Consider the following 12,997-nt stretch of genomic DNA (forward strand, 5'->3'; position numbering starts at 1 on the left):
GCTGATATTTTTCCTGGCATGAACTTGCATGTGTCTCGTGCATATTTTCACAATCACTGTGAGTTCATATATATGACTGCCCCATTAATATCTATAATTTCTGATATCTTGAAGTAATCTTTGGCTCTTATAGGCTTTGTGCCCCACCTTTCCATGATCTTCTCTGAGCCTTTATAGGAGGGATGTGATACGGATGTTCCATTTATGGCTGAGCATTCCATAGTTTCTTATTCTATTTGAGTTGATCAGTTGTAGGTCTCCATATTAACCATCATCTACTGCAAGAAGATTCATCTACCAGAGTTGAGAAATTCAGTGATCTACAGATATAGGCAATGTCATCGAGATTCATTTAAATATTTTCTGCATTTTGCAGAATAATAGGTTCTGTCCTCACGGCTATGAACTATTTAGTAACAGATTCCTGATAAAAGTACCATGTATGGGTTCTATCTGTGGAAGCAATCCTTATATCCAATAAGAAACTCATTAGTTATCTCATACATTCCTTTTTCCTACCTGTCTTAGTTAGGGTTTCAATTGCTGTGAAGAGATATCATGATCCCAGCAACACTTAAAAAGGAAAACATTTCATTGGAGCCGGCTTCTAGGTTCAGAGGTTTAGTCATGATGGAAAGCATGGTGGCATGTAGGTAGAAATGGTGCATGGTGCTGGAGAAAGAGCTAAGAATTCTACATCTGGTTTGGCAGGCAGCACAAAGAGTACAAAATTGCCACTGATCCTGGCTTGGTCTTCTGAAAGCCCAAAGCCCTCCCACACTGACTCACTTCCTCTAACAAGGCCATACCTATTCCAACAAAGCCACAACTCCTAATTCCACTCCCTAAGAATTCAAATATAAGTCTATGAGGGGTCCTTCTTTATCAAATCAAGAAACCACTCATTCAGCTTTATCACATTTTTTAAAAAGAAAAGTCTAATTTGCACTGCCCATATGATTTTGGATGTGTGACTGTTAACTGGTGCATGGTCAACTTGCTAGGATACACATCCTTAAATTTCTCTCTCTCTCTCTCTCTCTCTCTCTCTCTCTCTCTCTCTCTCTCTCTTTCCCTCCCTCCCTCCCTCCCTCCCCCCCCCCCTCTCCAGAAAGTATCAAGGTATTTGGAGATATCTGTTGTTAATAATTTCTCAGATAAGGATTAGAAAACTCCCACCCCTTTCTCTAAATATATCTTTCTAATTTTATTCCTCTTCCCCTTTTTGCTCCTGCTTCTGATGCTTTTTCTTTTAAAATACTCAATCTCATTGTATGCTCTGGTTATTCTCAAACTTGGAGCAATCTGTCTGCCTGAACCTTTGGGGTTTTGGTTTTGACAGTCATGTCATCATTGAAGGGTGACCTTTACTATTTAACCCTTTATGTATGGCCTTTCCTTCTTTTACCCATAGTACTAGTTAGTACTTCTAATACTATGCTAACCTGGAGTAAGATTACCTGACTTGTTTCCAATATTATAGGAAAAGTATTCATTCAATTCCTATATAGATTGAAGTAGTAGCTATAATGTTTTGTACATGACATCAACATGACAAAACTTATATTTATTATTAGTATTCTGTAAAAGTTAATCATGAATTGATTTTGAAATTGGTCAACTTCATTTTTTCCATATTATTCTATGTGATCATATTTTCTTCTTTCTACAAATAAGATGTATTGTGTTGATTTATATTGACTATTTGGCAAGCTCTTCATTTCTGAAAATAAGTTACATTATATGGCTTATTTTCTTTTCACATGTTGCACGGTTTTGTTGGATAATAATCTTTTAAATTTATTTGTTAAAGAGATATTTTTCATGACTTTCCTTTATAGTGTTGTTTGTCCTTTTTGGTATAAGACTAATATTGAACACCCTATTTATTTGGGATGTGTTCCCACCTTTTCCATTTTTTGGAAGAGATTGCATTGAATGTATGTGTCTTGTTTTAGTGCTTAGTACAGTTTGCTAGTAATGCTCTGGGTCAGAAGAATTTGTTCTCAGTTTTGGAGCTATGAACTCAATTCTAAAAATAGTCACATAATTCTTTATGTTTTAACTTTGATGATATACAATATTTGGTGGACTGTATAATTCTTTGTGGGTTGTTAAACATATGTGGATAGTATAGTTTATAATACTTATTTCTAATTATTTTAATGTCTTGAATCTTTAATGGCATCTTTTTTTGCTGGTGTTCATTTTTGTACTCTTTCGCTGTTTCTTAGTTAGTAATGCAAGAAGTACATCTGTTTGTTTTGTTTTGAAAGATTTTAAGTTGATCTTTAATATCACTTTCTACTTTAAACTTTATTAATTTCTAACCTTGTTTTTATGCATTTCTTTCAATTTTCCTGGTTTTATATTTTCCTAAGAATATCTTGTCTTAGTTACGGTTTCTGTTGCTGTGAAGCGAACCATGACCACAACAACTCTTATAAAGGAAAACTTTTCATTGGGGCTCGCTTAAAGTTCAGATGTTCAGTCCATTATCATCACAATAGGACATGACAACATGCAGACAGACATGATGCTAGAGGAGCTGAGAAATCTACATCTTGTAGGCACCAAAAAGTGAATTTTCTCACTGTGTGGATTCAGCTTATATGAGACCTCAAAGCCTGTCTACCCAGTGACACACTTCCTCCAACAAGGCCACATCTTCTAATAATGCAATTCCCTTTGAGAGCAACTTTCTTTCAAACCACTACAAAGGTATAATTATTTGGAAGATATTTCATTTTTTACTAGATTGAACATTTATGCTTTGTACTTTCCTAAAATAAATTTTAACTGCATTTCAAAGACAAATTGTTTTCTTTTTACCTTTTAAATTGAATACATGTATAATTTTGTTTTTTGTTATGAGTAAGGTAGAGGTTTGAGTTCAATCAAAATATTCTTTAACCTACTTAGGTTTTATACTAATGCTGTTTTATTTATGATTTTTATCTTTTGATTTGTTTTGGTTGAGAATTTCATACATGCATATCATGTATTCGACTCATATTTCTTCCCTCATAATTCTTCCCTTATCCAAACCACTACTATCCCCTTTCAATTCCATGTGCTTTTAAATCAACTGTTAGAGATTTTCTTTTTTTCTTATCTTCATGTCCAGCAAAAGTCCATTAGAATCAGTGAATATAATTTCCACTGTTTCAAATATTTTCCCTTTCAAGACATATTTTGTGACACAGCTCATAGTACTTCTTGGTAGATATTCCCTGTCTGCAAAGAATGTATTTTATTGTTTCCAGGGCAAGTGTTTTGAAAATATTAAGCCGGCCTGATTCTGTTTTCTTATTCTCTTTATTTTCTTTTTTCTTCTTTCTTTCCTTCCTTCCTTCCTTCCTTCTTTCCTTCCTTCCTTCCTTCCTTCCTTCCTTCCTTCCTTCCTTCCTTCCTTCCTTCCTTCCTTCCTTCCTCTCTTCCTTTCTCTCTTTTTCTCCCCCTCTCTCTTCCTCTCTTCCTCTCTTCCTCTTCTCTCTCTCTTTCTCTCTCTCTCTCTCTCTCTCTCTCTCTCTCTCTCTCTCTCTTTCTTTATTTCCTTTGCATCCTGACCACAATTTCACCTTCATCCTCTCCTCCAAGTTCCTCCCCTCAACCCTCCTTCCACCATATCAATCTACTCCTCTTCAGTTTCTATTGAGAAAAGGGTAAACCATGGTATATCAAGCTGTAGTAAGACTAAGTACCTCCCCTTTTATTAAGGCTTGACAAGGAAACCCAGTAAGAGGAATAGAGTCCTATAAGCCAGAAGAAGAATCAGAGGTAGACCCTGCTTCCACTATTATGAGTCCCACAATAAGACCAAGTTTCACAACTGCCACATCTATGCAGAGGGCCTAGGTCAGTCCCATGTAGGTTCCCTAGTTGTTGGTTGAGTCTCTGTGAATTCCTATGAGCACAAGTTATTTTATTCTATTGTCTGTCGGTTTTCTTTTGATGTCCTTTACCAATCTGGCTCCTTTCTTATATTCTTGATGCTTGTTTTTCCATTGGTTCTGGGTTTCTTTTGAGATTTATGACAATTTTTAAAATTTTTTTGATTATTTGCATTGGTATATGTGTATGCCATATGTGTTGTATGTGTAAATGTCCATGAAGGCAGAGAGAGGGCATTGGAGTCCCTGCAGCTGAAGCTATAGGCAGCTGTGGGCCATATGACATAGTACTATGAACCAAACTGAAGTTCCCTGGAATATTAGCAAAAGAAGTTCTCTTACCTACTGAGCCATCTCTTTAATCCCTCTAGTCCTCTAATTCTTTTATTTTTTGCCTCATTAGAAAATGATATTAGAGACTTTGTATGTAAGTGCAAAATTGTTTATTTCTCTTTTCAGTTTTATTCATTTTTATTTTGGATATTATTGAAAATCTGATTTTAATTACACACAAGATTTTTTTTTTATTTGGCGAATTCAGTATACTATCATTATTCAGTTTCATAGGTATTGTATGTCAATTTTCCCACTGGCATTTTCTGTTCTGAAATCTCCATTTTCATTATAATAGAGCCATCCCATGTAGTTTATTTTGTTAATTTGTTTTAGTATGATGCTGGGATTCAAATAAAGGGCTTCTTCTTGCACCAGTTTTTTTTTTTTTTATTATGGTCTAGATACTCTACAGTTTTTTTTTTCCAGCCTTTTATCTAGATATCACAAAATTTAAGGGAGATAGTGCAGGTAACATGTTGTTAGGACTCGCATCTACCCTATTTTTATAATTAGTGAGCTGTTAACATTTGTTTAATGTAATTATTGTTCACTGTTTGGTTTAATTTTAAGAATTTATTTTAACTTATGCATCTGTGTCAGTGTATAAATATGCACATGCACCTGAATGTAGGTGCCCTGGTGTCCTGGACGTTGGGGAGTTGTGAGCCACCTGATGTAAGATTAATACACAGTCTTAACCACTGACTGATCTTTCCAGCCCCTTTGTGCTGTTTCAAAAAGGAGTAATCAATTAAATTAAGTGCTGTGTGTTTATATGATTGTGTGTGTGTGTGTGTGTATGTGTGTGTGTGCATGTGTGTGTGCTCATACAGGTATTCAGAGGTCACAATAGTGTATAGGGTGTCCTCCCTGATCACTTTCTATCTTTTCTTTTGAAGCAGAAGTCTCTCCCTGAACTTAGCATTTGCTTTGTCTCATCTAGGCTGGAGACCAACAAGCTCCAGAAATACTTCTGTTTCATTGTTCCTCATAGCTAAGGTAAAGATGCTTGTGGGGAGGCCTGACTTGTTATGTAGGTGCTGGGTTATCAAATCAAGCATGTGTCCTTGTAGTGTCAGCACACCTAAATGTTAAACTGGCTCTCTAACCCTGGTTTGTGGTTGCATTGTTGGTGTTTTTCTGTTTATCTCCTTTTTTGTTATTTTTGTTGGTATTTTTCCCCTTCTTTCTTTTTGTGTGTTAAACTTCATAGTTAAAATCGCTTTACTATAAATATTAAAATTAATTAAAACAATATTTTATTATAAAATTTTAATGGATAACCTAGAGATTATAGTATTTGTATGTAATTTGTCTTATTCTCCTAGTGACAATCATTAAAACTTTAATTTTTAATAAAGAAACTTAAGTGTCTTAGATGTCCCTACTATATAAGACTGTTGTCTTAAACATTATATCCATTGAAAATTTCACCAGACCATGTTTTAATTTGATACCATTGATTGTACTATCTAATCAAGACAAAATTCACACAATATGTATATAATCTTTCAAATATGTAATTTAGTATAGTCACAATGTTGCACAACTATCAACTTCATCACTAAAAAAACATTCATAATTATTAAAAGAGTTTATTAAATAATTCTGAGACTACTTTCTTATCATTCATATGAACTAAAATATTGTTTTCCATTTTATAGGTTTTCTTTTCACATTCATTTTTATTAACTTATTTCTTAAAAATTTTGCACAGGTTTATAATCCATTTTTGTCACACTCACTCCTCTACCCTATCATCTCCCTCTTTCACCTGCTATGTTATTGGATGAATGAAATTGTTTTCTTGATGTTTATGAAATCTAGTTGATGCTGTTTTCTATTATTCCTTGTACTTCAGTGTCAAATTTGAGATTCTATATAAAACACTTGTCTGCTCTAAATACTCTAAATAGTTTACTCCTAAAATATTCTTGAAAAAGTAAAATTTTTAGGCCAGTTTCACAAAGGGGTCATAAAATAAAGCAATTGCTTTCTTATGTAAACTTTTCTAAGTTACATAAAATGATAAATTATTGAACTTATTTCAACAGTTACATTGATCTTGGTGCAAAGACCAAATAATGTTTCCTCAGGAAAAGATATCTTGTGATCTGGAGAGATAACTCAGTGGTTAAGAGTGAAGTACTGCTCTTGTGGAGGTCCTGGATTTGTTTTCTAACTCCCATAACGGTTGGTTTACAATTGCATATAACTACAGATGGATCCTATTTTCTCTGGACTCTGAGGGTAAATGCATAAATGTGGTGAATATCAACAAATGCAGACATATATACTTATGTATAAAATGAATAAATGCAAAAATAAAGATCCTTTGAGTAAAGTTTATTTATGTGGAGACATGCATCACAAACATGAATCATTCAGTGAAGTAATTGGTAAGTCCACAGTTAAATGCAAAGACGTGATTAGAATTTCCTTACATTGGTAAGTTAGAGGAGAAAAGAGATTGGTCATTTATACATATGCAAAAAAAGGTTTTCTAAAACATTTCAACTATTTTGGATAAAAACTCTCAGCAAAATAACATTAGAAGAGAATTTTTTAAAAAAGCACTTTCCCCTTTCTATTATTTTTAATAGTAGATTCTATTTTCATACACTGTATACTGATTATAGTTTCCCCTCCTTCCACTCCTCCCAGTTCTTCCCCACTTCCCTGCACATCTGGATCCATTCTTTTTTTGTCTCTCATTAGAAAAGAACAGGCTCATTGGAAGAGAAGTGCCATTTTATAACATCTACAGCAAGCTTGACTAAATTTTATATATTAGAAACATCCACACTAAAGTCAAGCTCAAGATGCAAATGTATGGCACCACCTATTGTTTAACCATGAAATACATAACCACAGTAGTGAGACACCAGACTATATATTAAGCAGGAGTATATTAAGCAGAGAGAAACAATAAATAGTATGAGTCTCTAATTGGAAATATCCAACAGAATCATTTGACTAGTAAATCCAAGAACTTTGCCACATGAAACAAATAAAACAAATAACATAAGCATAGTAACAAATATCTAAAACTTATGCATAAATGAATTCAGCAACAATGTATTAAATCTTTTTGTAAGCAACTATAAAAATAAACCTACGGAAAAGGAGTCAATAAATAAATCAGTACATTTATTCAAAAAGGAGATGCCTAATGTGGAGATGTCAGTTTTAATTTGTTTACATATTTATTATATGATGAATGAATAATTCTGTCCTGCCTTTTGTATATTGAGACATCAAAGTTCAATGTGATTTTATTTGAAAATATGATCTTGCATTGTTCAGTTTTTGTCAACTTAACACAAGTCAGGGTCATCTGGGAAGAGGGTGCTGCAACTAAGAAAATTCATCCATTATATGCCTTTAGGCAATTCTGTAAGGCATTTTCTTCATAAGTACTGTAGATTATGGGAAACATCAGACTCTCTAGACACTCCTTATGGGTTCACACAAAATAAAATGCAAGATCTTGGAAAATTCCAGAATAGAGATTATCAAAGACTCAAATACAAAGAAATCCTCAAATGTTTGCCTTATTTACTAAACAATCATGCTAAGTGATTAATTCATTTATGTGGTTTCAGGTACATTTAAGAACTGAAGGTTTAGTTCCAAAATATCAAATTTGAAATAGTTGTGGCATTTTGTTATATCAATCAAAGGACACTGATATAGTGCTTTTGATTCAGCTTCCAATATGGTGTCCAGACATGGATTGTTGTTTATGAAACTTAATCGTAGAAAAAATATGCAGAAGAATAAAAGAACAATATTAGTAATATATCAATAGCAAAATTAAGAATCCTTGAGAAAGACTAAGGATCAACTGAATTAGTACTTGTATTTGGACAAGTGGCTATAGTCCCTTCAGTGAAGACGGGTCTATTGTAATTGAAGAAGACAATAGAGTCAGTTGGAGGAAAATTTTAGGATTTCAGTCTAGTCTTTTTCTTGTGTTGCAATGAGTCTGTCCTGCTTTAATGAAGGATCTGGGTCAATACCTTAGATTCTGTCAGTAATGTAGAGGTCATACTAAGGCAGTACAAAGTTTGAATTCAGGCAGCATGATTCTAAAATCTTATAATATCTTTATTTTACTAATAGTCATTTCTCAATGAGAAATAGCCTTTAAAATAGTAGTATATCAAATAGTGACAGGTTAGTTACATAATGCATAAAATATTAAAGTATCAAGTATAAGAAATTGAAGGTAAATAGATTTTCATGAAAAATAATATTCAGACATGCATATTTCTTACGGATATAAAGATATTATAACAGAACTGTAGACAAAATTGTAATTATTTATTAAATTGTAATCGTTTATTAAATTGTAAAGATTTAAGAGTCCAATTAAAAAATTGACAGAACATTACAAAATACAATAATAACTGGTGAACAGAACCCAACTCATAGAGTACTTTTCTCTTAGAACATCAACATCTGGTCTGGGATCCCAACAGCTTCTTTGTCTGTATCCAGTGTCTGAATCAGCTCCAACCCTTGCAACTCGGAAACATCTCAGAGCCTTCTTGGAATTCATATTTTCAAGGAAACATTAAAGAAGTAGCCATCTCTACCTTTCCACCTCCACCCACTTACACGCAGTGAACACCCATGCAATGGTGACAGCCGGCTAAAAAATTAAGACGTTCCCCTTCTTCCACCTCCACTCCCCGCCCCCTGCTTTCAACACTGAGAAATCACAGGTAGATTTCATACAGCTGTCAATATGTCAATGTAAGATAGTACGGTTGAATTACAACTCCTTGATTTGAAATTTCTTCTGAGGGGAAAAGTGACAGGAAAATTAAAGGCAATGACGTTAAGAACTTTGGCCCCGGGCGCTCTATCACGTGTGCTCTGTTACGTCTCCAAACCCAACGCCAAACAAGAGACTTCGGGTATGGCCATTATTCCCAATATGCGTTTACTTCTTCCGTGAAGTGCCAAGGAGCATTTGAAGACTTTGATCTCAGGTTAGTGAACTCAAGTCAGCAAAGGAAATCTATTCCTGGGGTTTACAAAAATAAAGAATATGATTTTGAGTGAGAAATGAGAGGATTCTCAACATAGCAACAGAGGGTAGACACAGACCTTTGCCCCTGTTGTCGACCTTCAGAGGCCATTTGGCTCTGGCTATTGGTAAGTTGGGCTTCAGGGAGAAAGGGAGTTTGTTCTATGGTTAATGGTTACAACTGAAGACTAAATTCTGTTTAGCTTCTATTGGCAGCTCTGGGAAAATCCAGAATGGCTAGCTGACTAGGGTTCTCTCTCATTTTCCTATTAACGGTTAGTTATCCAACTTCAGAAGAGTGACAAATGTGAAGCTCTGATTGCGTAATGCTCTTAAATGTAAATTCAGATGTGGCATGTTAAGTTTAAAGGCAAATTCAGACGATCATTTCATACTTCATGGAACCTAGACCTGCTAGCACCTGCTTACATCTCTAGCTGGCCCTAGGAAGGGCTACCAGATCTCAGTCAAACTCTTATGCACTCTCTAGTTTCCTTTAATGAGTTCATAGAGAGACAGACTAACTGAAACAAGAGCCGTATTGATTCATAATGCATTTCTGTCACAGATGTTTGTAGGGGCAAGCTTGGTTTAAAGACCAAGGAGATCTCACCTTTCTTCAGATAGACATACCGTCTCATCCTTCCATCCCTAGGTGCCTGAATTACTTGTTTTTCTGCTTATATTTCATAAACAGAATCATCATGCCTCGTGGTCATAAAAGTAAACACCGAGCCCGTAAGAAACGCCATCAGGCTCGAAGTGAAACCCTATCTACTCAGGATGCTCAGGTCCCGACAGCAGAAGAGAGAGAGAATCCTTCTTCCTCTTCTCCCCGGTATAATAGTGATGTCCAGAGCTTCTCTGCTGCTGAATCAATTGGCAAACCTAAGATGGCTCAGAGGCCCACCACTGCTTCTGTAAGTGTTCCATGCATCAAGTCGGATGAAGGTGTGAAGAGCCAGGATGAGGCGAGACCAAGTACTTCCTGGGCACTTTCTTCAACTAGTAATTCATCTTCAATCAAGAGAGATGACAAAGCAATTTTGTTGGTATTGTTCATGCTGCGACAGCATAAAAAGAAGGAGCCAATAACAAAGGAAGATATACTAAAGCGTGTCATCCCACACAACAAGGAAGAGTTCCCTGATGTCCTTAAGAAAGCCTCTGAGCTCATGGTGCTGGCCTTTGGTGCTGATGTTAAGGAAATTGACTCAATCAGACACTGCTATGACCTTGTCAGCATATTACGTCCTACTGGTGATGAAATTATGAATTGCGAGGTAATCATGCCTAAGACTGGCCTCTTGATGACAATCCTGTGTGTGATCTTCATGAATGGCAGCTGTGTTAATGAGGAACACGTCTGGGAAGTGCTTAATGCGATGGGAGTATATGATGGAGTCAATCACTACATCTATGGAAATGTCAAGAAGTTCATCACTAAAGATTTTGTGAGTGAGGGGTACCTGGAATATCGGCGGGTGCCCTACAAGGGAACGCACTGTTATCAATTCTTGTGGGGTCCAAGGGCCCTCTTTGAAATAACAAAAATGAGAGTACTTGAGTTTCTGGCCAAGGTCAATAACACTGTTCCCACTGCCTTCCCATCTTTGTATGAAGAAGCCTTGAGAGATGAACAAGAGAGAACCCAAGCTAAATTTGCATCTATGATGCTTGGTTTCATAGTTGGTGCTCAGCCCAATGACAATTCCAACAATTCCTCCAACCAGCACTAAATTCCAAAATTTCTGCTTTCCATCACATAGAAAGAGAACATTCAGTCAGAGAAAAGAGTTTCCTCACATAGAAAGAGAACATTCAGTCAGAGAAAAGAGTGCATCACATATTTGTAGCCTTCTTCAACATGAGTAACATTCAGTTTTGCTTTTTCAAGGTTCCAAACTTCTCTTTCAGCTTCATCATTTAAGTATATGGCTAATATATATTATATAGTCAACATTGTTTATGATGCTTAAAAATTAAGAGTTTCAGTATTGAAAACAAATTGGAATACATCTTATTTATCTGAAAGAAGGAAACATGGCACCAGAAGAGACACTTTCTTAGAAAAAGAAAAGCTTCAATAAAATTGTGTGCAAGAAGAAAATATGGGAAACATGGTAGTAGATGGTGCACTCTTGACTGTTCTGAATCTTGTTATCTGTTCTACAAAATAAAATTAAATTAAACTTATATGCCTGAATATGTTTCATTCATTCAACAATGTGGGAACATGAATTATGATAAAGTTACCTTCTTACTCACTGACATTTTTATTCCCCAAGCAAACATTTACCAAGCATCTGTTCTTTGTAAACAGGGATGATTTGCAGGGAAGAAATAGCAGATAGAGAAGCAGGAAGAGGAGAAAACAGTGACAAGATAATGAATGGGGCACTTCTTTTAGACTTTTTGAGTCTGAGAGCAACTATTATGTAAGGTGGCACTCTATCCTCTAATACATAAATGCGGAGTACAAAGGAGGGTGTGGAGGTATAAGAATTTGAAGTTCTTATAAGAGAAATCATACAAAATAAGACAATATGGGGACTAAGAAAACCTCATGCCTTTCCTAAATGGAAGACAGAACTCAGTTAATATGAGGACTGGATCAGAAGAAGGTGTGAAAGTGGTGAACATGGCCTGGCCCCAAGTGTGGTGTGTCACAGAGGTGAAAACAAACCCACTAATATAAAACTACTATTAGTAGTTTTGAATCATATATCAACCCAAATTATCTCCACCAGAGGTGGGATAGAAAGCACCCTCAACTCCTAGTGGAGGTGAACACAGAGAACAGGAGATGCATTATAGATATAATATATGTCATTATATATGTAACAGTGCATACTTTATCATTATAACTTAAAATTATTTATTATATAATAACACATTATATATCATGCATATTATATATTATATTAAATATAACATTTAATGTGTATTATGCATAATATACATGATCATATAAACAAACACTATAATCACTTATTCAATATTATATGTAATAGCTAATATTACATATATCATATGTGTTGGGAGCAGCAAACCCCTAGATCCTGAATTTCTTGAAAACAAGTTGTTTTCCCATGATCTGAGTGCCTACAGCTGCTCTGAGCATGAGACCCTCAGGAGTTCCTGATGGCAGGGGAATGGTTTCTGGTATGTTTGGCTGGGGCATGGCTATCCCTATATAAGCTGCCCCTGAACACAATAAAGGGGGCATTTTTGGGTCATTCTGTCTTTAAGGATGACTCGTGTCTCTCTCTGTCTGTGAATCTTTGTGTGTTTCAATCTCCAGCCCCTTTCCTGGTTCACGAACTGTGTGGTGGCACATAGAGTGCAGATGGGGCGTGGTGTGCAGCAATATTTATTTTAGATATAATATATTAAACAATATATGTGTGTAATTGAACATATTGTATTTAACATTGTATATTATATGTAATATGATGCATGTTCTAGATAATGTATGCATATATATATATATATATATATATACATACATACATACACACACACACACCTCACTCTTTCTGGTACCTGTAGAGTCGAGAACAGGGTATCAGAATCTCTAGGAATCACAAGCAATATGACCATTCCAATGTGGCTGCCGGGAACCAAACATCAGCGAGAGGAGCAAGTGCTGTTAACATCCTAATAACCCTTCTAGGCCAAAGAATAGATATATTCAGATTGTCTCTCTGGTATTATTGAGAAATGAGAT

The 12,997-nt window shown here is 35.3% G+C and overlaps 1 protein-coding gene across 1 annotated transcript; it reads left to right on the forward strand.

Moving 5' to 3' along the window:
* Positions 1-9,077: 9,077 nt before the first annotated feature.
* On the forward strand, positions 9,078-11,463 carry LOC148117417 (melanoma-associated antigen B18-like). Its single transcript, XM_087902921.1, has 2 exons — positions 9,078-9,229; positions 9,965-11,463. Exon 2 carries the CDS (start codon positions 9,972-9,974, stop codon positions 11,004-11,006), a length of 1,035 nt encoding a protein of 344 aa, XP_087759047.1. The 5' UTR covers positions 9,078-9,229; positions 9,965-9,971; the 3' UTR covers positions 11,007-11,463.
* Positions 11,464-12,997: the final 1,534 nt, after the last annotated feature.

The sequence above is a fragment of the Myodes glareolus genome, chromosome X (assembly GCF_982192425.1).
Source record: "Myodes glareolus chromosome X, mMyoGla1.1, whole genome shotgun sequence".
NCBI classification, from domain to species: Eukaryota; Metazoa; Chordata; class Mammalia; order Rodentia; family Cricetidae; genus Myodes; species Myodes glareolus.

What these genes read in the sequence shown, in the direction of transcription:
- LOC148117417 (XM_087902921.1), top strand. Translation starts at nt 9,972, where the DNA reads ATGCCTCGTGGTCATAAAAGTAAACACCGAGCCCGTAAGAAACGCCAT.